The sequence below is a fragment of the Gadus chalcogrammus genome, chromosome 15 (genome assembly GCF_026213295.1).
Source record: "Gadus chalcogrammus isolate NIFS_2021 chromosome 15, NIFS_Gcha_1.0, whole genome shotgun sequence".
NCBI lineage: Eukaryota > Metazoa > Chordata > Actinopteri > Gadiformes > Gadidae > Gadus > Gadus chalcogrammus.
In genome coordinates this window covers 3020259-3047879 of record NC_079426.1, presented here as the reverse complement: position 1 = coordinate 3047879, position 27621 = coordinate 3020259, and the positions used below count along the sequence as shown (strand labels likewise).

The 27621-nt window shown below is 44.0% G+C and overlaps 1 protein-coding gene across 1 annotated transcript in view; it reads right to left on the bottom strand.

The window, feature by feature from the left end:
* The window catches only part of adgrb3 (adhesion G protein-coupled receptor B3), a 104439-nt gene extending 77447 nt beyond the window's left edge, over nucleotides 1–26992 (bottom strand). The window contains exons 1-2 of the mRNA XM_056609870.1: nucleotides 26558–26992; nucleotides 23891–24656 (exon numbers count right to left, since the gene is read on the bottom strand). Of these exons, the coding sequence (XP_056465845.1) occupies nucleotides 23891–24641 (751 nt within the window). The 5' untranslated portion in view covers nucleotides 24642–24656; nucleotides 26558–26992. The remainder of the gene's footprint in view (nucleotides 1–23890; nucleotides 24657–26557) is intronic.
* Between the last annotated feature and the right edge of the window lie 629 nt (nucleotides 26993–27621).

The window sequence follows — 27621 nt, the reverse complement described above, 5'->3', positions numbered from 1 at the left end:
TGTGTGTGTGTGTGTGTGTGTGTGTGTGTGTGTGTGTGTGTGTGTGTGTGTGTACATGTATGTGTGTGTTTGTGTATGTGCGTGCGAATGTGTGTGTGGATGCCTGCGAGTTTAAGCATGTTGGTACATGCGTGTGTACATATGTGCGTGCATGCGTGTGTGTGTGTGTGTACTGTACATGTATGTGTGTGTTTGTGTGTGTGCGTGCGCCTGTGTGTCCATCCCAGCTCAGCGGCAGTAGGAAGACACACAACAGTACCACCCACCTTCTATGGGCCTGGACAGCGCCTCTGCATGACAGATAACCCAGACACAGAATGCACCTGAATAATGCAGGCAGGCACATCCTCCCGCGGTGCCCAGGCACACACTAGGGCTTTGTGTGTATGCTTATGGGTGCGTGTGTGTGTGTGTGTGTGTGTGTGTGTGTGTGTGTGTGTGTGTGTGTGTGTGTGTGTGTGTGTGTGTGTGTGTGTGTGTGTGTGTGTGTGTGTGTGTGTGTGTGTGTGTGTGTGTGTGTGTGTGTGTGCTTATGTATATTTGTGCACGATGGTGTGTATGTGTCTATGTGTGAGCGTCTGTATAAATTAGTGCATGATGGTGTGTATGTGTGCGCAACTTTGTGCACAAGGATGTGTGTGTGTGTGTGTGTGTGTGTGTGTGTGTGTGTGTGTGTGTGTGTGTGTGTGTGTGTGTGTGTGTGTGTGTGTGTGTGTGTGTGTGTGTGTGTGTGTGTGTGTGTGTGTGTGTGTGGGTGTGTGCAGGACGGTGTGTCCTGCAACGATGTTGTGTGCGTGTTTATAAATAAGTGCCTTATGCGGTGTATGTGCGTGCACATTTGTGCACAAAGATGTGTGAATGTGTGTGTTTGTCAGTGAGTGCAGGATGGTGTGCATGATGTGGTGTTTGCGTGTGTGCATAATTTCGCATGAGTGTGTTTGTGTGTGTGTGTGTGTGTGTGTGTGTGTGTGTGTGTGTGTGTGTGGTTGTTGGGGTGTGTGTGTGTGTGTGCGTGCATGTATATCTCGATACGCCAGTTCTCGGTTCCCTGCATGGTCGCTCTCTAGACCAACTACCCTTCCGTGTGTAGTGTATCTACCGACGGCCACGACATCTCTGGACATCTTCCACCTGGCCCCACCGGGCTCCTGAACTTAACATGCAGCCCGGTGTCAACGCAGCCCAGAAACACTGAGGCCGCGGCGTGGGCATCGACCTCTCTGCCTCGACCGCTCTGCAGATCCCCACAGCGTATTTCTGCTTATCATCACCAAATGTTGTGTTTGGGAGCACTGTGCCCTTTAACCCCTCTTCCGGACAGAGCACCTGCCAGATGCATGTTCCCTCCATGAGCCAGCTACACCTCCTTTTAACCGAGATTCAGCACTTTGCCTTTTGTGTTTTGTTTTTTTTTGTTCTTCAACGGAGCATGTATTTTTTCAGCTCACGGGCAGGAACAATGAGGCGTTTTGCAAGGCGGAGCCTTTCCACATGTTCCCCGCTCACAACGCGGATCACCTTCAGCGTTCTTCAAACTCTGAAGTGATGTGCTGTCAGATCAGTCCCTAACCCTCCCCACGCCATTAATCTAAATTAATGCTCTGACAAATATGTCATAACACCGAGGGTAAAATATGATAAATGCTTGGGCTGGCCCATCAATAACTAAGCACCATTACACAGAAAAGTATTAGGGCAGAGAGCAGAAACACGATTTCACATCACACTTGAATATCCCCCAGGCAACAATATGTTCTCAACGCATCCACGAGCCATTGAGGTGTTTTACATCACAACAATATCAATATAACGATGCGTCTAAATGCTGACAAGAGACAACCATTTTTTTTGTATGTGTGACGATCCGTCAATGGATAATTAATTTAGAGAGCCAAGATAATGTTTTAATGTTGTTTACCCTCAAACACGAACTGAAGTCAAATAGCTATTTACAATTGCACAGTGTTTGGGTCCTGGAATCACATGTAAAGATAAGAATCTATAATATCATAATTAATGTTTTCCCCTGAGTTGCCTTTCTCGGGTTTTGTATAAATTGCAAATGCAGAGAGAGAATAACAAATGGCAACTACCGGGCACATTGTGCAGTTTGAACTTCATTTAGCTGTCACGAATTGAGCATCAGCTGTCTCTTTGCAAAGCAAAGTTACACATTGTGACTTTTCATAAAATAATAACTGAATCACTGATGGCGCTATTGTGCAGGCATACTGCTGACACAAGATCCCATGGCAGTAAGCAAACAAACACATAAACAGACCAACACATTGTGCAGCCGCATTTGTCCTCATGTTGCAGACATCTCCAAAGGGCTCAGATGATCAGATCAGAGAGGGTAGGAATCAGGGCTTCGATGAAGTCACGTGTTCAACATGGCCGCTTATCCATCCCATAATGCAGCCGAGGACTATTTGAAGGATGCACAGCCTGGGACTACTTTAACACTCAATGGATTACTCATTTTACTTTTGAAGTTTAGTGTTTAAGTTACAATCCCAATGTGCATATAATGGTTCAATTGTCTTTATATGGGTATAAAAACGGCTGTGTGTGTGTGTGTGTGTGTGTGTGTGTGTGTGTGTGTGTGTGTGTGTGTGTGTGTGTGTGTGTGTGTGTGTGTGTGTGTGTGTGTGTGTGTGTGTGTGTGTGTGTGTGTGTGGCTAACCAACCATTGAGTGAATGCAGAGTGAGTACGAGGGTTAAGCCTTCCCCAGAGACACACTCTGAATTCAGTATCCAGAAAGGTTATTTTAACTTTAAACAAGGTGACCGTAGAAACAAATGACGATGAAACAAGGATTAAGGAAGAACAGTTCAAACACGAATGCAGAAAACGCAGAGCCTGCATGACAACTCAAACCCAGGGTTTGAGTCTCTCCACCCTCTTCACGTGGCTGGGTATGGTACAGCCATACATACTAGAGCCCGACCGATATATCGGTGGGCCGATATTAGGGTATGGTATGCCTTGAAATCATTAGGCATTTGCCAATCTATCGATATCGATATATATATATTTTTTTATTTATTGTTATTGTGTTTGTTGTTCAAAGGACTTTGAGTTTCATATCTTAAGTTTGTATTCTACATTTTATTTATCAGAACTTTAATACATTTTGATTTAGACTTTTCTGTTATGACAATAAAACGATAAAATAAAGGTAAAACACACACATACAGTTTATTTTTAAACTGTATTACCTTATTATTTGAGTGAGGATTCATAAATAACAAATAACCAATGTTAGCGAAATCTGTTTATGTTTTACCCGTTTCTGGAATTTATTTTAAAAATATATATCAGAGTATCAGAGTTTTTAAATCACCAAATATTTGTATCGGTATCGGCCTTAAAAGTTCTTTATCGGTCGGGCTCTAATGCATACCGTACCACAGGCTTTGCAGTGTATAAAACCCCCATCTGATACGTGGTACACCACTGGGCACCGCCACGGGGCCCCTTAAACACTCCTCCCGGCCCTCACCCTGTCTCTCTTCATTAGCCACGCGCCTTCCCAGAGCTTTAACGACATCAGGCGGCCTGGGCCCCCCCCCAGGTACCCCCCAGCCAGGCTCCCCTCGAGGGGCGAGCTGCCTCCAACCAGACCAGGAGGGGGGCAGCTCCAGTCACCAGGCCTCCCCGGGTAATGAGGTCGAGAGAGAGGGAGAGATGGGGGGGTGGGGGGGGAGAGAGAGAGAGAGAGAGAGAGAGAGAGAGAGAGAGAGAGAGAGAGAGAGAGAGAGAGAGAGAGAGAGAGAGAGAGAGAGAGAGAGAGAGAGAGAGAGAGAGAGAGAGAGAGAGAGAGAGAGAGAGAGAGAGAGAGAGAGAGAGAGAGAGAGAGAGAGAGAGAGAGAGAGAGAGAGAGAGAGAGAGAGAGAGAGAGAGAGAGAGGCCTCCTGGCCTGCTGGGAGCCATGAACCACTGGTGACTCAGAAGGCAGCATAATGGGGCAACAGCCAAGACAAGAGAGAGGGAAGAGGAACGGCCGCAGTCAGAAGCATGTCACAAGCGCTGGGGGCCGGGCCAATAATAGGACATGTTTATGAAAATATCAAAATAAAACATGCCATCGGGGAACCCACTTTTGTTCCGCAGGGGAAGAGCACATGCCCGGTGTTGAGCGAGCTGATCTTCTATCAGGACACACACAACCTCTGTCTTTGTTCTTCTTCTCCCTTTTCTTTTGGCGTGTCATTCAACACGCTTCCTGCTTCTCTGTTTCATGTCACTTGCATAACGCTTAACCGACTTGAAAATAACCCTGATAAAATAGGTTATTGCCTTCCTCCTAAGACACACACAGGATCTCATCCACCAGGTAATGGATGCTGCATTTATAATCATATTATGGGCTGGAATAAAATAGTTCTTCCAGATTTATAGGCAGAGGCCAGGGTTTGACAATATAAGGCTAAGGTCAGTGTTTAGCGAACCAACACATGCCCACACACTGATGTGTGCTAACGTTAGCGCCGACAATAGCAATAAGACCAAAGAACTACGGAAAGTTCATGACGCTGTGTTGGACCAGTATGCATGTTTACATATATATTATATACACATGTACATCGCAGAGGGTAAAGGTTGGTGAATCATTGCAGGGATATGGAACAAATGTGATCTCTATTGCTGCTTAATGAGGATTGGAGTAAAATTTAAATAACAGTGGACAAAGAAAAACAAACAAGCCTCATTCACTTTACCGTTACAACAATACATTTCATTCCGAAGGCATTTAGCAAAGCTGAATAGCAACGTGAACAAGATGATGTTTCCGTGCTCGTGATTGTGGTTAAAGCTGTAGTAGTCGTCATATTATTATTACATAATATATTTTATTTTATATTATTTTAAGTCGGCGTTGATACCTTTTTGGCTGAACCAGCATCTATGTGGATTACTTTAGCATGCGCCAATGGAGTCTATACGGCTTTAATAGTGCTCAAATAAGCGTTGTGTGTATACAAACTTCAGTTACATGGTTTGTCGGAGTTAATTGGTGAACACACATGTATGCACAAAAATGCACGCGTGAATATTCATGAGCCTAAATTAGCATAGGGGTTGAAACGGTTGATGCATTGGTCTTCCTCATTGGCCCAGTCTTGTGGGCAAATGATAGACAAAATATACATATTGACTCACACACAATTTAACTCACGAAAGCAGTTCAATTGAGGTCACTTCTTTGCATATTTACAATGTTTATTAATAATTTCGAAATGGCCCAGCGCGCTTCAATGGACCGACTCGAGAGATTACTCTGCGTGTGTTAAAACATTTGCGAGGCTATAAACACGTTATACTGTATGTTTGAATTAGGCATGCGACGTGGCGTGGGGTTTCAGCGGAGCCACTTCCTATCAACACGTGAAGCCTGAACTTCCATTGGAGAAGGGTTTTAATACAATGATTAAAAACAAGTGTGGACACATTTTCAGGCACTATTATTCCAATGATCGCTCAAATGCTGTTCGCTGAAAATTATAACATTGACAAAGAAGAGTCCAACAGGGGAAGTAACACATCAACAGAGTAGGTGGCAGATCTCCACATGTTTGCTCTTTCAAAGACAGCGCAGACATTATCTAATGGATGTCTTCTTTATTTTTTGTCTCCCCGGCTCCGTCTCCTTGAATAATTAACAGGGGAATCTGCATGCTCCATTTTCGCTAAAGACACAAGCTATTCCGACAGGCTTTGCTTGACAGGCTTTGCCTTAGCCCCCAGAACGTGAGGGGCCTTCCAAACAAACCCCCTCCCTCTGCTTGTGTCCATTAAGAGCGGGGGAGGTATGGGGGGGGGGGGGGGATGGGCAAGGGGGGAGAGGGATGGCTGTCTGTAGCCCCAGTAGCTGAGTTCGCTAAAGCGTTGCTTGCCATGCTGAAAGGGGGGGGGGGGTTCGGGCAGAAATCATATTGCTCGCGCGAGATTCATCATGTCTGCTGTTGGGTCTGATGGCTCCACTTCATCTGGGAACCACTCCGGACCTCCACGCACACGCACACGCACGCCCCCACACACACACACACGCCCACACGTATGCACAAACACACACGCATACGCACGCGTACAAACACACGCACCCCGCGGTCGAGCACCTGCTGCTCATTCGCAATAGACCCACTTTCGACTATCCCTGGAAGATTGCATTTGTATGTGCAGACCACTGCCCCCCCCCCCCCCCCCCCCCCCCCCCCCCAACGCCCCCATAAATGTTAATTTCCATACACGCTGTAAGGCCTATCTATCAGCCAATCAGAGAGGAGAAGATTGTTCTCTTTTCTGATATTGCAGCCAAAACATCTCAATATTTCCTCCCCCTTCAGGAGGTCTACATTGCCTGGCTCGGTGTAAATTAGTTTCTGGACAAGTGTGACCTCGGGGCTCAATGCCCAAAAGAAAAAAAAAACATTGGTTTTTCTTGGTTGAACAGCCGCACAATATAGCAGATCTATATCAACGGTTTTTATGAAAAGAAGCAGTTGGAATCGGAAAACAACAAATATGGTTGTTTGGCAAGGAAGAACAAAATGTGCTTGTCTCTAATATGTCGGTAAAGTACTGAGGCGTATTCACTCAATGGGGTCTCAGTTAAAAGACGATAAGCAGCAGGCTTATTTTGGTTCGCCCTGAGTCTGAAATCCAATTTATGTAATATGCAGTAAATGTAGATTATTAGCACTTTGCATTAGGCCCTATATGATGATAAACTTGTGGGAAGAATCGGCCCCCTAGCTATACATCATTCCATTTTCTATTCTTACATCAGTCTATGAGTATTATTATAGGATTATTATATAAATGTTAAATTATTGTATAGTATGTAATTCATGAGAATACAATAAAGCACTTTATTTCCAGTCAAAGTTTCCATGGCAACCACACCAAAAGGTAAATTCTGCGCTTTTATTTTGTCTCACAAAGTTGGGCCTTTAATGGGATTTATTTCTGTGTGTTGCGTGTCCTCTGCCTCGACTGGGTTTTTAAGTCAATACCAAAGGCCCCTTCTCCGTCACGTAATTCCTTCCTTCTCCCTCTTTTTCGCCCTGCGGTGATGCCTCGGGAAAAACAGACTTCGATAATCTGCAACTCATTAACCTCTCCTGCCCACCGTTTTACTGCTGTGTCGGCAACATATGTCACGGCAGAGTACAGCAAAGGCACTTTCTAAACAGCCCGCGTGTGTGTGTGTGTGTGTAAAGCCACGCAAATGACAAAGAAACCACAGACACACTGGAGGCTGTATGGAATATCAAGGCAAATGAAGGGTGAAATTCACCTGACGCACCCGACGGGCAAAGCCTTTTCCACGAGGCCCAGAGTCGTGGAATAATAGGGGCAGGCGGCTGCAGACACTCTGAGCGACCCGCCTGTGATAAGTGCTGACATTAGAGAAGAGCAATCTCTACGTCCGCCCACTAACCCTGACCCCTACGTTGGGCGGAGGGGCTTTCTGTAAGGCCCGGGCGGGAACTTTGGCCCTCAGATGCGATGATTGCAGTGTACTGCTTATGTGTTGTTCGCAGGGGATAGCACCTGAATGAAATTGATAAAACAGATAAACAAACTGAGGACATCATAGGGAGCACTGGGGCAGTCGGAGAGCCTATACGAGGTGTTTCAACCACGCGTTGCTTGTAAGTGTGAATTCAGGCTTTAAAACAATTGCTAATTAATCTTATCAATCGTTTGATTTTGCCAAACCAAACTTCCAAACACATACTGTTTATCCCTCCTCGCAGCATGCACATTTACATTTTGCCAATTCAAATGCACTCATTTTGCCAAATGGCAAAAAGGAATGCCAAATGGCATTCCTTGTCGCCTCGCGCCATTAATCAGTTTTCATAAGAACCTCTCGGCTTTCTTTTTTTTTTTTTTTTTCTATTACTTGTCACCTCGCCATCAATGAGGAAAGCTGCAATTATTGCACTTGGGTAAGTGTTGAGACAATAACTCAACAGCCAGGCTCGGGCCGCTGCTAAGCCAATGCTTCGGTGTGAGGATCACAGTTTTTACTGCAGAAAGTATGGGCTCCCGAAATGGCCCACGCCGCGCGGAAACTTCAGGGGATCTGCATGGGAGCACCGTACATCCTGCTCCCCGCGGAGAGACATATTTATAGGCTCTCACTTGCGGCCGCTGAGATAATCAATAGTAACATTAAAATCCAGTTGTTATCCCGTTTCGCTAAAGGAGGTTCCATTACATTTGGGGCTTGCGTATTGAAAGTCATGGAGCCGGCTATCAGGTAAAATGTCACTTAAAGTTTAAGTAATCACAAAGTATGGATTTGCAATAATGCTAACAGCGGCGGTATGGCGCGCCGTGGCGCTCGTTGATATTTACAGTTGGTACAAGTCAACAGTAGAATCTAGAATCCACACGCGTTTCATTTCCCACACTGTTTTTATGACCGGGTTGCTAAGTATCGACGTGATTTAACGCGCGTATGCTTTCATGCTTTCCCATGTTCCTTAGAGTACAGTTAGTCAGGATAGTCCAACGGTTGACGGTTCAACTCCCAGATAGCAGTTTCTCGGTTCAACCCCCCGGGTGTCCGCAGCCTAACTGTAGGCCTGCTTGCGCCAGTCGCCCGATCCCTTTACCGTCGTCACCAAAGCATCTACCTTGAAGTAGCTTTCAGATGAAAGCCACCGCTCACTGTAAGACTAAGTTCGGTGTGATCTAATACTTCCGCTGTTGTCTTGAATTCGCCCCGGTCTCTCTCCTATATAAAGATCAGCCCGTGGGCGACCGCCGAACGACTCCGAGGGACAGCCAGCTGGTATGGGGCCTCTGAGGAATAGCAGCCACGGTAACAACATGAGTGTTATGGGTATTAACGGGGCGAGCTGTTCTCACTCGCATACATTACGGCTGGGGAAATCAGACCCACCGCATGAGGCGACCTATATGACCACAGGTTAATACAGCCGGGACGGTTTCAATTCCAAACTCTGTTTGGAGGTGACTTTGTTTTTGCGTCATAGCTGCTCATCTTCGTTCATATATTCGGTTGGGGTTATAGGCTGTCTCCGACACATTATTCAGTTCAGAGCTGTGCCCTGGTTGAGGGAGCTAACGATGGCTAGCGCATCGAGATGATGAACATGAACGCATGTCTGTGTTATCCGCAGCAATCATCTCCATGGCAACCCAGACTATCCAGCCTCGCACCAAAATTCTGCATCTCCCTTAAGTCCTAATCCTTCGATTAAGATATTGGATTTTCTTTATACATTTTTTACTTAATGATAATGTAGTCATTTGCAGAAAGGTTTACTTCCCCGGGCATTTTTTTACGATAACAAACATACCTGAATGGCCTGTCCAATGGACTTCCACTATTGATTAGTAATTCTAAGAGGTAAAATATTGAACGTTGACAGTTAAGCTTATTGACTTTATGCTTGCCATACAGCTTTTTTTTCTTTATGAATGCTGCTACAACATAATGAATGTAAAATGGTTGAGAAATCAGAATAGATTACTATATTCCTGTTTTTCTATATCCAAAAGTCTTATGTATGCATCTCGCACACACAAAGACATACACACATATGCACTCACACAAACATACACACACACACAGAAACACGCTGATGGGATTAAAGGCTTAAATATTCACCCAACTAGACAAATTATCTATTGATGTTTCTATTGAAAACAAAGCGATTGCTGAATGGTCCAAAGACCTAACAGAACTAGCAGACCCGCACAAAAGATCTACATTTGATTTGAATAGCTCAAGGTTAGAAACAAGGTCATTTCAAGTTCCGCAATTTAGATAAAGTTGCATTCTATGTCTTGATTCCGCACGCTATTTACCTTTTCATGCATTTTCCAAAGCATAAATTTGTATTTGTAAGTAAATTTGTAAGTGTTGAGTTCATGTTGACCTCATAGCTCGCTGCTCCCTGCAGACTGGATGGACCCACTGCAGCTTTGAACACATTAAGCTTGTTATTGTTCATGATGACTCAACAGAGCTTTTGTTGCATTGAACTGTGTTGCATTGAACGTGACCTCCATATTATACTCGTATACTGTATCAGCTTTGACAAAAAGTAATCGAATTGCCTCACACTAAGCTTGTCAAGCTTTTTCACCGTTTTGTTTGTGAAATTACAGCCATTGTTTTAATTAAAAGAATCGACTCCTTATCTGATAAGCAGTTCCAATATTTTCAATTAGCCGACTTTCTTTGCAACTGTACACCAGAAGCTTAAGAGCTCAATTTGAATTGCAGTGCTGCACCAAAACCTTGATTAAGCCCTTAATTGTATTTATTCTGCAAAGTATAACTAATTTTTTTACATCCCCTCAAAAAAAAATAACGGCACAAAGTAGATACCCTATTGTTAAGAAGAAAAAAAGAATCCTCAGCCTTCTTTTCATCTCACACTTGCAATGACTCACAGGAAGAAAAACATCGATATGGCCACACGGGTCCGGACGAAGTGGTTAACGTCTCGGAGAGAAAATAACCCAGGGAGGAGCAGAAGGGGCCGCAGAACTGAAGACCCCCCCCCCCCCCCCCCCCTCTGTACCCTCCAACTCATCTGCAGCAAACGTCTCCCGAGACCTGGCCCAGGGAGGAGAGGATGAGGAGGAGACAGGGAGATGGTGGGGGGAGGAGGGAGGGAGAGAGGGGGGGAGACGGTGGGGAGGGCCGGGCTTCAAACAATGCGGCTAACGGTGCACTCCTTTGGTCTCCTTCCTAATCCAATCATTAGGTTGATATCACACAGGACTAGGCGTGGGACGCGATGCCTTTTGTCGCTCTTATGGGAATACGGCGGCAGCCTCACAGAGAGCCCTTTTCCTCGCACTCTCTAACCCTCACTCGTGCCGTAATTGGATCCTTTTTGATTTTGTGAGGCTCCATTTGATCACCTGAATAAAGCGGTCTCAAGAGCGGTGTGTGTGTGTGTGTGTGTGTGTGTGTGTGTGTGTGTGTGTGTGTGTGTGTGTGTGTGTGTGTGTGTGTGTGTGTGTGTGTGTGTGTGTGTGTGTGTGTGTGTGTGTGTGTGTGTGTGTGTGTGTGTGTGTGTGTGTGTGTGTGTGTGTGTGTGTGTGTGTGTGTGTGCGCGTGCGTGTGTGTGTGTGTGTGGCGTAGCAGTGCATTCTGTTATCAATACCGTATCTACGTATTAATCAGGCCTTTGGTTCCTAGAGTGTGTTGTGGAGAGTTTGACTCTTAATCAAACGATGTCCAGGGTTGAGTTATTTTGAGTTTCTCCGACTCAGACTACTTACCTCTGAATCTCCTCAGGCCTCGTAGGGACCAACTCATCTCTTGACCCGGTAAGATAAAGCCGTTTGGATCTTTTTGACTTTTGCTCTGCGTTAGGCCGTCTTCTGCCGGATTATTAAGACCACTCAGTGAGCAGAGACTCTGTTTCTGGAATTTTCTAAGGAGTTGTTCAGCTCAATTTCTACCCTTTGAAGGGATTATATTTTTCCATTGTGATGGCTATTTTCGTCTCGACTAGCACTGGAGCTGAAATGAACGGTGCTATTTCATTGGGGACCGGTAAATAAAACCGTGTAATTCGCCAATTTGGAAGGTTTGAAGCCGAATCCTGCAATTAGCATGTTTGCCCTGAACTCTTATTATTGGTAACATAAGTTTTACACTCAAATGCATTGTGAGAATAGTTGTGAGTATTGTCACAGGCCAATAACTATGACTTCATGGATGTTCAACACTTCAATGAATTGGGAAGGATACATATACTTCAAATATATGATTTTCTTAACCCAAATATATGATTTATTTGGGTAAGGAACATGTTAATATATCGAATATATATTCCATATGACTGACAGAAGAAGCCATATGCATTAATAAGACTAATAGATAATAACAGGGGCTATTGGTGACTGGTAGGCCTATATATAATTCATATATTTATAAGACGTCCATCCTCATGAACCTGTGTGTGTGGATTATTTCCACAGTTTATGAATCTGTTTTAATCAGCCTAATAGCTTCACATAGGGCTGTACAAGACCAAGGAGTGTATTAAAATGTTGACTTGATTTGCGCTGACTCACGAGTGTATTTAATTCATGATGAAAAGTTTAACAAGACACAGCTAAAAAACATCCCAACATGATATATACACATACGGTTATTTTTGCCACCAACTATGCTGTTATTGACAGGAATCTAGTACCGAGGGCTAGCTAACTCAGACGCAGCTGCAAATAGCATGATGATGATATTTAGTACCTTGCCTCGTAATAACTTTCACTGAAGTGTAGACAGCTGTCAAATCACCCTCACCATGAGATGTTGCGTTATTTTTTGCTATATTTCCATACTAGTTTGGATGATGTAAATAGCAAGCAAATATCAGCAGCAAATGATAAATGTTTGCACAAGGGATTGAGACATCTGAACAAGCTAAATGCAGATGAAACGCTAGCCAAGTTGGTGCACAGTGGCCGTTTTTTATGAACTATGAATATTGATATTTGATAAGCCTTCAGCAGGGTTGATCCCCTCGAATCTACTTTATACCTGGATGGCTAATTTCCTGCGAAACTACCGCACACTTTTTCTTCTTTTGTGAGTGACGCCTAATCTAAGGGGGCGCGTCCCATTCCAAACACAAATAACACCGATAGCCATGGATCTCCTGTTATCGCAAATCAATCCCTGAGCGATCAATAACCCGCCCCTCCCCCATCCCTCCCTCGCCCGACGTACAATCGGTTAATATCCCCTTTTACGCGCGAGCGTCCCCGAATGACGGAAGCACTTTGACGCGTTGTCTTTGGCTTTGTATGAGTCTTTAAGGTTATCCCACTGATTAAAAAATCGTCAGGCGCAATATGCTGTGCTCCATGGCAGACAAGCTTGTCTGAGGTCTACCCCATGCTTTCACAAGCGTGCGTTTCACACTCATGTTGTCATTTTGTCATTTTGAAAGTCTCTGATTTCAAGCTATACCATACCTATGGATAGATATGGTATGACATATTTTCTCTTGTCTGCACAATCTCTTTGCAATAGAGTATAAATACATATAAAGTATGGACTGTACAATAGATAGGGTTAAAACGATTCTAGAGTCTCCCTCTAGGCAAATCAGTTCATAAATAAGATGATTTCTCAACACAACTTTTCGTCACTGGTGTTGTGGTTTTGTACAGCAGACAGCTGTTCAAGCCACTGATTATAATGGAGCTGAATAGATGAACAGAAATAAACTAGACGACGGGGCTTCAAGAGGATGTTGGCAGATTTCCTTACTTTCTGCGATTTCAATTTGGTATGAAATGCTGGCTATGGCATAATTACATAAGGAATAAATAAACAGCAAATCTTTGAATAGTGATCTTCTCAATTAGATCCTCACACTTAAATGACATATTAATCTATGCTATTCAAAGATCCGTACTCAATCTATTCTATTTGACGTCATAAATGCATACATTTCTGCTCAATTTCTGAACAACTTCATTTATCATTTTAAATCTAAATTAGATTTTGCTTTCAGTTGCAGACGGTCATAAAACATCCACTTCCAGCGCTGTTGCCTGGTGTTATGAAAGAAAGAGCTACAGATTAATTGTCAATTTGGCACCAAAGGGTGTTGCAGAATAAGCCTTGATTTCTGGATCCCATCAGTGTGTTATGTAATAGACAGCGAGAATGTGAGGCTCACCCAAGAAATACACAGCAGAAGCAACTGGCATGGTTTCCGTAGTAGCACCGCCCATACATCCAATAATACAACTAGTCCTACCGCAATGCCCGGCCATTTCATTTGATATAGAGGCCAACGTTCCGCTTCAATGTGGTTGAAAATGTAGCTGCAACAGTAATAATCCATATTAGTGAATTTGCATGAGAAACAATATCCATATCGCCATGAAGGCAAAGTGGTCCTTTATAGCCTAATAATGGCTGCTATTGCACACACGTTTCGGAGCAAACGCGCATAAACATTTTCTTACATTCTGTCGAGTTAATTTAATGATCTCATTAGGCTGAACCTCAAGCAGACCAAAAGCAGCACAAGAACTCAAGGGTTCAAAGTTTGCCACGGTTTGATAAACAGAGTCACCAGCCACCTCGCTTATCTGGCTTATATAATCCAGAGATACGATCTAAATAGCTACACAGCCAACACATGAATCTCTCTTTATCTCCGGGGAATCAAGTGTGCATGCAGTATTCAAAAACAGCCATTGAGTCCAGAAGGGTTTGTTCAAGTGGAGCTATCTGAAGTGCTGTGTGTTCTCCGATGGTTACTATAGCTCTCGTTGGAGCTAATCATGCCATGTGTGGCTGTTTTATCCAACACTGACTAACTAGTTACCTTGAAAGCACAAACAGCAAAGGTGAAACGAGGTCACTCCTTAGCAACCGGTGTCAGACTGATGTATGGCTTCGATTGCAACGATACATGTAAGGAGGGGAGAGAAAAGTGGGAGCTTCTTGTGGGAATGTGGTTGCCGTTTTTTTTTCATTCATTGCCACCGTTACCATATGTTGTATAGAGCTCGCTCATGTGTAAACGCTCAAATGAATGAATCCATATCGCCGGGTCCTTCCACTTACAGTCAATGGAGCAGAATAATACCGAACGTCCTGTTGACATTAAGCAATCCGCTGACAATACGGACCCGCCCTTCTGCTCCTCGCATGAATCTTTCATGAATACGTATCAGTTTAGTCATTTGCTATATGTTATGATCCCCTTAATGAAATATGTCGGTGTGTATTTTTGACGAGGTAAAAAAAGGGCACGTCGAAAAAAGTCATATTCAAGGTGTGATTTCTAGCAAAACAAAAGACCCTCCAGTAGTTAATCTCTTGATTGCTAGTATTATCTGGCTAGCAGCAGCAGCTTTATACCCCAACCCAAATGACAATTATGTCTTTTGTTGCTTAGCTCGACACAATCCTTGCAGAATACAGCGTCTGTTTACTTGTACTTGACAGATGTTGAAGCGAAACGATGTTGGCCGCCTTATCAGCCGTTCGGTGTAGTGTGTGTGTGTGTGTGTGTTTGTGTGTTTGTGTTTGTGTGTGTGTGTGCGCGCGCGTGTATGTATGTGTGTGCGTGTATATGTGTACGCGTACGTGTGTGTTCGGTGTAGTGTGTGTGTGTCTGTGTGTGTGTATGTGTATGAGTATGTGTATATGTGTGTGTGTGTGTGAGTGTATATGTGTACGCGTATGTGTGTGTGTGTGTGTGTGTGTGTGTGTGTGCGTGTATATGTGTACGCGTGTGTGTGTGTGTGTGTGTATGAGTATGTGTATATGTGTGTGTGTGTGTGTGCGTGTATATGTGTACGCGTATGTGTGTGTGTCTGTGTGTGTGTATGTGTATGAGTATGTGTATATGTGTGTGTGTGTGTGTGTGTGTGTGTGTGTGTGAATGTGTATGAGTATGTGTATATGTGTGTGTGTTGGATATGCGGCACAGGGTGACCGCATGGCCTTGTGCAGGGTTTTAATATGCCTTCGGTCATCAGCGGGAACCTCCCGCCACGCTGAAGGAAGGCATCTATCTGCCAGTCGCTAGCCAGACAGCCATTACCGGCAAACACATGGCTCTTCATTCGGCCAGGCAGGAAGGGCGGTAATAAGGAAAATCCATAGAATCGCCTCGCCTTTACCTGCTCCTTCTCCAAGTGTCTATTTCGCTAGTTGCCAGCTAAAAACTCAGCTTACCAAAGGGTTTGGCTTTTTAAAAACCACATGAATCTGCATCCGTGAGATACCTGCCAACGGTGGGGGATAGGTGTGAACGGTTCCAGCAGTCCCTTGGGCAATTCGATTTTGCATCCAATTCCCTCCATAAACATTTATTTTGATTGACAGATTCATTTGCCAGGTTTCGTGGGTGGATGTTCATGCAAATGTCCCCTTGCCAAGGCAGTAGCCACCTTCTGACGGACCAGAACTAAGTGTTTTGAAACGCAGAGACAAGCCTGGTGTGAGAGAGTTATAAAGCCTGATTCAGGTATAGCTTTATGTGGAGGGAAAACAGGTTAGGTTAGGTTGAAGTGCTTGGAAGAGAAATAAAAACCCACACCAAAGAAAGTAGAAATCGATCAAAAGTATATCCTATTTATGTGTTTGTGCGTGTGTGTGTGTGGGTGTGTGTGTGGGTGTGTGTGTGCGTGAAATGAAAACTCACACACAGACACGTACACACACACACAACCATAACGTAATGCAATGTATCCAACATATACCCATAAAGGGATGATGGAATAAAAAAGCACGTGGCGTACAATGCAATCCCATCGTCCCCGTCTTGATCCAAAGCGTGATTGCGAAGAGAAGCGAAACTATTTCAGTCAAGGCAGTTGGAAGCTGTCCCTCCTTATGCGTACTCATCTGCAGAACACAAACATGCCCAGCTCTTCGTAGGAGCCTTGCCCGCGATGCGTAATGGCACCACCTCCGTATTATGCAACGGACACACCACTGCCGGGTCTGCAACAACACCACCGGTTTACACACACACACACGCACGCATGAAACGTACTCGCGTTGGCCTCCGTGCAATTATGCCCCGGGTGTTCTCTCTTTCCCCCCCCCCCCCCCCCCCCCCCCCCTCCCTGAATGAGGGTGGGGTGACGGGGAAGTCTGCCCCCTTTGATGACAACAGGAAATGTGAAATGATGTGGGGCATTGAATAATGCATACGCTGGCAATAAAAAAAATCTAATTTGTATAATCAGAAGATGAAGCAATCTTTCTCATCTACATAGGCTCATTACTTGCAATGTCCGCATTCATATAGGATCCTTTTTAAGTCAGGGGAAAACAAGAGCATGACAACAGTGGCCCCGTCCTTTGATTTTGGGAGGTCTACTTATCTTTAACTCATAAATTGCAAAATAGAGACTCGATGTCAGAGGGAGGCACGCAATTACCAATGGAAATTCTTTCTGTTAATATTGCAACGGTACACTCGTGTGTCAAGCCTTTGAAAAAAGAAAGGACAACATTAGTTTAAACTATGCACATGTTTTCACTCAATATTAGCCAAGCCTTTGTGCACTGAGATAGGATGGTCTGTATCCTTCAGGGTTAGCATTGGTTATTACTACGTTAAATATACATTTGTGATGCATGCAAAGGCAACACATATTACTGGGATGCAATATATAAAGACCAGACTTGCCGTTTACATGGGGATATTAATAACCACCATTGAACTACATAAGACCTGCTGATAAACATATTCATAAATTGTTAATTGATCTTATTAAACGCCAATGAACTACTTATGACCTTTCTTAGCTGATACATATATTCATAAGTTGTTTATTGGTATTATTAACTACCAATTAACTACTTGGTGAACTACTATGAATATTGGTGACAGCTAAGAAAGGTCATATTGGGGCAACCTACTTATACTCTACTGACTTGCAATAGGTTTACTGTAAGGGTTTACTACGGCCACAGTCGTAGACAGTCCTATAGAAACAAGCTATGTTTATCCATCCAAATGTTCCTCTACCCCATCCTATACTATTAGTTTGCACCACTTTTATCATTTTCACAAAAACAATGAACCATTATCCATTAACCATTATTATGGCTTGATGATTTTGTTTCAGTTTAAATATGTAAGCATGGATAACGACCCTGGTATGTTTATTTTACTTGAAAATGAGTGTTAACAGCCTGAAGTACTGAAGCATGATTTCATAAACAGTCATTAATAGATAGAAGAAATATCAGTAAAATTGATTCAGAACTGCTCCATGTGTTATGCTTGTTGATGCTTATTAATACAGCTCATGGTTTAAAAAATATTTACAGATATTTTGGTTGCCAATAGCAATGCAGAACTAGGCCTACGTTTGTCTTAGGAAAAGAGTACAGAATGTATACTTTAAGGGCGTTAAATATAAAAATACCAGGGGAAATAATCTCATCTTTATCCCTCATTGATAGGTACCCCTTTTGGCTGAATCGAAAATAATAGACACGATAGCGTGGCATCGACGTTGTTGATTGATGAGGATGGAAGACACAACTTATTGCTGTAATTAATATTAATAGTCTGTTATGAATAATTATGATCTTTGTCCTTATTTGTATAATTATTAATTAAGTTTTTGCACAAATTTGAAGGCGACGCATAAAATAGTACAATAAAACATTTATAAGTGCAATAATAGACCTGCAATTTGTGCCAGGAGGTAGTTTCAATGCATTGTCTCAGAGGATGCAAACAGGCCAGACTGTACAGACTGTAAGACGGACGGCATGTAGGATGCAGAGGATGAAGGATGGAGGATTGAGGATGTAGTGCTATCGGTAAAAGCTATGCCTTTGCCTGTAGTTCCTCTTAAATGACAATGCATTGGCATTGTTCTGCCAACGCTCTCTCACCTAATTACAAATGCAACAGAAATGTAATTTGGCGGATGGAACGCCCAGTCTTGGTCGGACTGAAGAGCTGTCTGTGTAACGTATTGTGGACGTGGTGTATATATTTAGCATTAGAAATGCTGAAACTCGCTTTGGGGACCTTTTCTTTGCCATTACAGTGCGTTGTTTGAGACCAGGTGTCTCATACCGACAAAAACAACAAAATAATAATTAGAATGCCTTCCTCACGGTTCTTCTTCCAAATGACACTTTGCTAATTGGGTCAGATTGTAATGCACCAAGCACCTGGCTTATTGGTTATCCCCTTTCCTTTCAAATGATTTTTCTCCTCCAAAACAATTATGATGTTTACTCTATAAACAAAGTCAAATAAGGCCTACACTTATGGTGCACCACATTTCTGTCTCAGATATAACATTATAACTGAAATCCATCAAACAAAACCAAGATGACCCAATAGTTAAATATTCCCTCTTCCTGTCGAGCATGATATACTCTGAGCAGTCGTCTGTATGTATGTTAACTCCTAAGTGTCCCATCCAAACACAACTCGGATAGATTCAAAACAAACAAGCACTACACACAAACCAAAATGCCACAGCTGATTAAATATTAAACAACAGACATAAGGGAAAACTAGAGTACTGGAGAGTGGTTTTCTAAAAACCCAAACTAAAACAAAGTCAAATTAAATGAAAAGAATTTGAAGAATAAAATGAGATTGAGAAGAGAGATCCAAAGACTTAACAACACAATATTTGTGATCTTAATTGGAACTCGTTAAATCCCTGCCTGGGGCAAGCTCTCTGCTAGCATGATGCGTGTAGCTAGCATGGCTTCATGGATTCTGGTGGATTGCCTCCTGATGCTCATCGGGAAGCCTACCAGGAACCCAGACGCAGCACGCGTGCCAAGTGACAAATCAGGTCACGACAACCCTAAATGGAATGCTCAACAAGCTCAACATGTTTGTGCGTTTCATCTGCTGTGTTCCCCGTTGCAAGTGGATTCAACCATTTACAATCGACCGTGCGTACAAAGCCTTTTAAACTAAATGGCCCTACGCAATACAAGCAGCACCAGATACGGCTTATGAAAAGAGGGCACAGGGTTGACAATCTTTTGTTCACTTCCCCCGGCTGATGATGTGAACGATCTTAGCAGCCCTCTGAAACACACTCTTGTGGATTAGCATCACTGTCGAAAGTTGCTTAGAGTGACTCATTGTTTCACAGAATTCATCAGAAGACATCAACTTCAACTTTTGCGCCTCACATATCACAATATACACAGAGCTATTCCTTCCTTTACAGAAAAGTAACTTACCAGAAAAGCCTTTCAGAGAAGGGACTTTATGTAAAGCGTTGTTATAGTTCATAATGCCCTGGTGTTTTGCTTCATTGACATGACCTCCGCCTCTTATGCAAATACATCCATTACTGGATATAGACTTGTATAATTAAAAAAATTAACTAACACACACATCGCTAACAAGGCCACTGGTCGTCAGTGCAGTGATACAAATACACACAAACGGTAACACTAAAGACAGCCTTGCCGCTGGAAACCTTTAGAAGCAAGGGCTAGAGGGGGAAGGGGGCCTGGGGGGGGGGGGGCGTGTACGAGATTAGTATAACAAAAAATCCCTAATCCACCTCATCCTCGAGATAAAACAAATAGATTCCGTAGTAGTGTTGAGCCCCTGCTTTCTCTTCTACTGCACCGGAGCTAAAATGGCCTCCGAGTGTAGAGAACAATGCAGGGTGAGCATAATGCTGTGTGACTACTGAGTGATTTGACTGAGATCCAAAGTGAATAAAAGGCCTTACTATGTGAGCCGGCGGAGGGGCTGAGCTGCTGCAGCGCTCGGGACATTGGCGAGTGCCGGTGTATTAAGACGCCGCGCGCACACACGCTCCCGGTTGCCAATAAAGTCCGGTTGCCATTTCGCACATGGCACAGCACACAGCGTTTGAGCACACAGAAACTATAATGAGAATGTTGCCACTCGCTATGGATTTTTCTCCTCTTTTCCGTACTCAAAGCGACCTACCGTAGCTATTTTTTGCCCCATAAATATTTAAGAATAAAGAGATAGATCTTGTTTAGTGGTAATAACGGGAGAAAGCACAACCTCAATCCTTTTCGTTCTCAAGAACAAGAGGCTGATTTTGCACAAAACTTTGCCGATACATCTATTTAACATATATTATATGAAAGTGCAATTTCATGTATTAATGTCGAATTGTATATATGGAGGTATTTCTTATTCATACATAAAGCCTTAAATTATGTATGAATGTGAACACTATAGCACTATAGCAGGGATTCACGCTGGCTCCTTTCCAATGGCCATCCAATAACATATCGAAAGACCAGCAAAAGTGGGACAGTAAGGAAAGCTCAGCAAGTCTGTTCTCCCTCCCTGTGACAGTCCTTAGCGCATGCCTCCGAAGAAGCAGGAAGCTGAATTTGCCGCAAAGAAAAAAGAAAAAAGACACGGAATGACCTTCTCACTCGACGCCTCGAACACAGAGCCGCACCGCCGAGACAATGGCCCAAGATGGTGTTCGTTGGCGAGGGCCGGACTCATTTGTGTTTCATTTGAATGGCACCGTCTCAAATACAAGGGCTTCCTGCCTGGAAAGGAGAGCTCTGGACATCCTTTACACAAGCCTCCTGGAAAAGGAGGAGAACCCGGGATGGGAAAACTATTCCAGCGGCCCTGTATCCACCACGATACATTTCCAGTTGGATCGGTATCGTCCACAAATCAAAGCAATAGGGGGATGATAAAGCTCTGAGTCAATGCAACTGTTTTGTTGTCCAATTAAGCCAATGTATGTGTGCCTAGAACCCTGATCAACGAACCAGTTTCAGGGCAGGTTAAGATGGATGGATGGAAGCCTATTATACAAGCTGCATTCTCTCCTTGTGTAGCGTTACTTGACATGAGACAAAAGAGGGGGCTTTCCAGCAGCATGGCCACGGTATATATATATCCTTCGCCCCAGGAACCAAGGAGCCCAGAGAGGTGGGTGTCTCTCTCTCTCTCTCTCTCGCTCTCGCTCTCTGTCTCTATCTTTCTCTGTGTCTCTGTCTCTGTCTCTGTCTCTGTCTCTGTCTTTCTCTCTCTCTCTCTGTCTCTGTCTCTATCTCTCTCTCTCTCTCTCTCTCTCTCTCTCTCTCTCTCTCTCTCTCTCTCTCTCTCTCTCTCTCTCTCTCTCTCTCTCTCTCTCTCTCTCTCTCTCTCTCTCTCTCTCTCTCTCTCTCTCTCTCTCTCTCTCTCTCTCTCTCTCTCTCTCTCTGTCTCCTCTCTCTCTCTCTCTCTCTGTCTCCTCTCTCTCTCTCTCTCTCTCTGTCTCTGTCTCTCTGTCTCTGTCTCTGTCTCTGTCTCTGTCTCTCTCTGTCTCTCTGTCTCTCTCTCTCTCTCTCTCTCTCTCTCTCTCTCTCTCTCTCTCTCTCTCTCTCTCTCTCTCTCTCTCTCTCTCTCTCTCTCTCTCTGTCTCTCTCTCTGCTTTTTCTGTCTCAAACCGAGCTCTTGTTGACTTTATTTACAGTTGAAATCCTCGGTAAGCAGGCCCACTCAGCCACCCGGATACGAAGCACGGTGCTCTTTTAAAGCTAGTGGTGGAGTGACCCCCCCCCCCCCACAACCACAGCCCCCGTTATCCAGATGAAAACGGATTTATTCTAACCGCCTCGTCCACCGCACTATAAATAGAAGCTTGGGAGCAAATCTTTCGAGGGGGAGAGAGAAAAAAAAAAAATAGATAAGCTTCTCTCTTAAGCTGTTATTAACATGATGATGAGAAATATCACATGTTGTTTTGAGGGGGCGAAGACTGCCTATGGAATACAACAAGCCCAAGAAAACACACCTGACCTTCACTCAATTTCCCTGAATGACCCTTATAGTCGCAGGGAGATGGGGATTACTGATTATAGGATATTCGGCAAAAAAATGATAGGTAAAGCCGTTGTGGACGGTCCCGTGGGTCCTTCGTAGTCACAAGTGCGCTCTAATAACTAAAATGCGTGTGATGTATGCATCGTGACCTCAGCATTGTGTTTAAATTATGGTGATGCACCCAACAAGAGCCAGTATAAGAGTAACCTTCATCAAAATAACTAATAAAGAAAGAAAGGCCAGAGGGTTGAATATTACAAACGCACTTCGAAGGGCTGCGAGGCAGTGTGATGACACACCGGGCCTAGGATGGATCTGAACTCCAACTATAAATAAGGTTAATCTTTAGCGCATTGATTTCAAAGAGGTGAATTCAACCTGAGGTCACAGCTTTAAATTTACAATACGACGATGGTGTAGGCGTGTGAAGACTTCTAGAAGACCCCTCTCTCAATGTAAGGTTTGTTTTTTAGTGATCATTTGCCTTAAGGGTAGTAGTATGTACATAGGACGCATGTGCTGTGCGAGTCAGGCTCCCTCCAGCATACACCAATTAAGTAGTAAATAGCACAATGGGTCAGGAATGGTGGTAATCGACTATGACCATTTGTTATTGCATTATTGAGGGTGTATGTGTGCATATCTGTAACATGAGATTGGGTGCTGAACTCTGTCAGCCATTTAACCTCCCCTGCATCGGTCTGTAATTACTGATGCTGATGTAAAAACACAATGGAGCCCCAGTTGATTAGCATTTACCCAACGTCTCTGCGTGTGTGTGTGTGTGTGTTTGTGTGTGTGTTGGCCATTTTGTAGACTGGAACATTACCTATTGTGACAGTTACTGTATTTAATTCTTTCTAAACCTTGGTTATTCATTGGATGTCACAGTGTTCACTTAATTCTCATGCTAATGTATTAACACTTAAATGTGGACTGAATATGATATTTTTAAATATCTAGAAGCATCACAGTAGTCTATTGCACGTTTTATTGTGGGAAGCTTGGCATTAAGGTGGACTACAGAAAAATACATGTGGGGGTTTAGTGGGAGGGGGGGGGGGGGGTTGGGGGGGCAGTAACAGCCACTGTCCTTGAAGTGAAGTATTCATATTAAATCTCACTATTCTCCCATGGATCTTGGAATACAATGAAATACCCTTTTTTTTGGTGGTTTGGTTTGTGAAGTTGTTGGTGAAAGAATCTTTTCTTATACATGAACCCACTCCTCTGGTAGCTTTTTTTTTTGTGTTTCGTTTGCTTTTATATCCCAACAAACCAAAAAAAACGTGACACATTTCTCATTCTGTACCGGGCCTGTGTGTTCTTTGTTTCATGGGCCTAGTGTTGCGTAAAACGCGCGACGCAACGCCGGCGGTGGTGGCTGATCGACCGGGCAGAGTTAACCGACAACGTGCAACCACCACACATAACGCCACCGATGCATAACGCAGCGTTCCCCTCCTATTGGCTTCTCGTTTTTTTTTTTTTTTTTTAACTGTTAAGAAAAGCCAAAAAGCATAGCGCCACGGAAAAAAAAAAAAAAAAAAGCCCGGAGAATACTCACCTTCTTTCGGTGGACGCTTCACCTCCGCACTGAGATTGCACACCTGCCCGGCCTGCAGTTGCGGCGACAGGCAGCCCTCAGTCTGGGAGTTCAGGGGTAATACCACGTTGTTGAGCATGAGCATGCTCTCCGACTCCCCGTCCCCCAAGTGCTGGGGGCAGGTGCACTTGGAGTACTCGATCCCGCATGTCTCCACGCTGCCCTTGTCCGACTTGAGGCAGTTCTCCAGCCACGTGCAGAGCACCTGACACCCGAACTGGCTGGGGCTGGCCTTGTTCACAACCAGGAACTCTACCACTGACTTCTCCTCCTCCAACTTCTGCGGCGTCAGCCCGTTGTAGTCGTAGGGGAAGACCCGGCGGAGTTGGACGAAGTTTTTGTCGTACAGCAAAAAAACGTAGCTGTTCTTGGAGTCGCACAGGTACACGATGGACTCGTTGACTTTCAGCAGCTCGTTGATCTTCTCGTGGGAGTAGTGGTCAAACTGGTAGGTGAGCAGGGAGAACTCTGAGCAGCTCAGGTCCCTCTTGTACAGTTTCAGGTAGATGCTGTATTTGGTAGGGTCCGGGTTTTCCAGGGTCCAAGTACAGTTTGTGTAGTTCTTGGGAAACATCTCAGTCACCGAGTAGGATCCATATATGACCCCCTTGATCAGAGTGGAACACCAATAATCTTGGGCACCAGTTAATCCAAACATAACCAGAAGATAGGTGGAAAATATGTAAATCAACAGGTTACGAACAGCCTTCATCCTATGTCATTTGGCCTGCAAGGAATGGATGGACATGGTTACACTAGGAGGTGTTCAACGGTAAACACAAACACAAGGGTTATGGGTTATTATTAATCACTAATCATTTCAAATAATCTCCTGTCTAGCATGAAAAAGAGCATTCATTTTAGCAACGTTGGGGCCTACATATGCATGCGCAACTCATTTATTATCCTACTATATATTGGGCAAACATTGCCATCTTGTGGTTAGTGAGGTTATTTATATATTTATATAGCCTACGTCTCTTTGTGGAGGGAAGTAAAATTTAATTTTGTTTAAAGAAACATACTGAAATAGAAAAACAGCTCGATTTGAGCAAATTATATTTGATAGAGCGATAGGCATATCAATCTGGAATCAAAACCAAGCAGGTGTCAATATAAGACGATTAAATATAATATATAATATATTGAAAAGCGAAAAAAACACATAAAGTGCCCTTTCAGATCTAAAAGCCCAAAACCATAAAGGCCAGTCTACGTAGTGATATTTTAAATCAGTGTGTTTGATAGAATATTTATTCGATCATAGACTAACATGAGAACATGTGCATTTCTCAGTCGCATGTGCCTTTTGGCATACAGCGTGTGGCATTACACGACCTGGATGCATCGGAAACATGAAATAATAACATGATATATCTAACAATGCTATAACACCAGGTGTGTGTGTGTGTGTGTGTGTGTGTGTGTGTGTGTGTGTGTGTGTGTGTGTGTGTGTGTGTGTGTGTGTGTGTGTGTGTGTGTGTGTGTGTGTGTGTGTGTGTGTGTGTGTGTGTGTGTTCCTGACTGTGTGTGTGTGTGTGTGTGTGTGTGTGTGTGTGTTCCTGACTGTGTGTGTGTGTGTGTGTGTGTGTGTGTGTGTGTGTGTGTGTGTGTGTGTGTGTGTGTGTGTGTGTGTGCGTATGTGTGCGTGTTAGGTGGGGAGAGACAGAATAAACGAGAGGGAATGCAATGCGATGTCCTGATTGCTTTAATCCTACAGGCAATGCAGCTGTGAGCAGTGTCACAACTGTGTGTGTGTGTGTGTGTGTGTGTGTGTGTGTGTGTGTGTGTGTGTGTGTGTGTGTGTGTGTGTGTGTGTGTGTGTGTGTGTGTGTGTGTGTGTGTGTGTGTGTGTGTGTGTGTGTGTGTGTGTGTATGTACGTATACGCGTGCGTGCTTGTGTGTGTGTGTGTGTGTGTGTGTGTGTGTGTGTGTGTGTGTGTGTGTGTGTGTGTGTGTGTGTGTGTGTGTAGGCGTTGAAACACTAAGTAGAATATAGATGCATCTAATCATACTGTCTATAATCATACAATTTAGGCTTCTAAACTATAATCATGACGAGGCGCACTATATTACAATGGAATCATTGTTACGTTGATTACATATGCGAATAGTTTTGAGGGAAATCTGATTTCGGTCGGGGAAGGCATTCGTATGATTCAACATCGCCCCGCTTGATCCTTAGCTCAGACAAAAATTGGCATTTTAGAGATGCAGACTTCAAAAGAGCGTGTTTTCCTAGGCGGGTAGGACATTTTCCATTTGAAGATGCGTTAAAAATGGAGATATGTATGTACCAAACATCGGTGCGATTTCAGGCGTCCGTCTCCACGAGCGAGCTGGGCTCGTAAAACGGAGTGTTAAATAACCTGGATTCATCCTAAGCCGATGCCTCAGAAGCATTCTTTGTATGCACAGGGCAGACGTTTATCACGAGAAAGGAAAACTTTACCGATGCATCACGGTCGGCTATCGACGACCCTTTCACTTGTTTGCTTTGCAAATCTTACATTTGGTTCCACAATACTGATTGTGATACAGGATTGTGCATTGCAGTTAAAAGCTGCCAAATTCATAATACACTGAATCATAATAATCATATTCATAATCACAATAAAATCATCTTACCTTACACTGCGGAAGCTATGGCTATTTTTCCAACATACTTGGCCACATCCTTTATAGATAAATTCTGCAGCCCTCCAGTGAATCAATACTCCCCATTCCCAACAAAAGAAGTCCAGCGCAACAAGACGGTCAATGGATGAAAAATGCGTTAGGCTCCGGTCTGGCTCATTCCCCCTTCTGCCTTCTCCATCCAACACTGACCTGCTGCTGCTGAGAGAACGGCGAGCGCAACATACGACAGCTATCGACGGAGGGCGAGATTCTTGAGTGATGGTGGGGTAGAAAGGCGATCTGCAAGGAACCAACTCAAATCAATTCGACAGACTATACTCCACAGTTTGTTCCCTCTGTCATATGTTCTCCAGAGATCCTAGGCTAGCGCACACACGAGACGGTCAGCACCCCCAAAAAAGTCGCCCCTCCAAAAAAAACGGTAGTGTGGGTGGATGTGAGATGTTGGGAACACTGAGTAAGAGAACAGAGCGAAATAGACACGCTTTGCTCCCCTCGCAGAGCTCCAGGAGGAGTAGGCTGCAATATCACGTCACACACACACACACACCGCCACTCGGGTAAAGCACGTACGTACGTTTTCTCGCTGCGTCTGGCACCGCCACATACCTCCCTCACCCTTCCTCGTGTATTATAGCCCGTTCGTTATTCGATTGTAAAGTGTTTACCTCCGCCTAGAAGTGGACCCTCGCTCACCGAGGGAGAGAAGGGGAAAGCAAGCCCACATGAAAGCACAGAGTTGGGGCTTTTCGAGATCTGGGATTTGTTGGGTTTTTGCGTGTAGTTGCGTTTAGGGTGTGCGCACAAGACCATGAAACGTGCTGCTCCGTCGTCCTTGGTCTCTCACCCCCAGCAGGATAACCGTTTGGGATCTCTCTCTAGCCGCTTTGGCACAAGGAGCGTTTTATGTCTGGCAATATCCTGCTACGTTTTTGATGTATTCCATCTTCAGTGTGCGCTGTTGTAAAGGGGCTGGTGAATACTAGCGACATGGCTTTTTTTTATAGTTGGCTTCAGGACGACCCTTGGCAAGTTAAGTTGTCTCTGCAAAG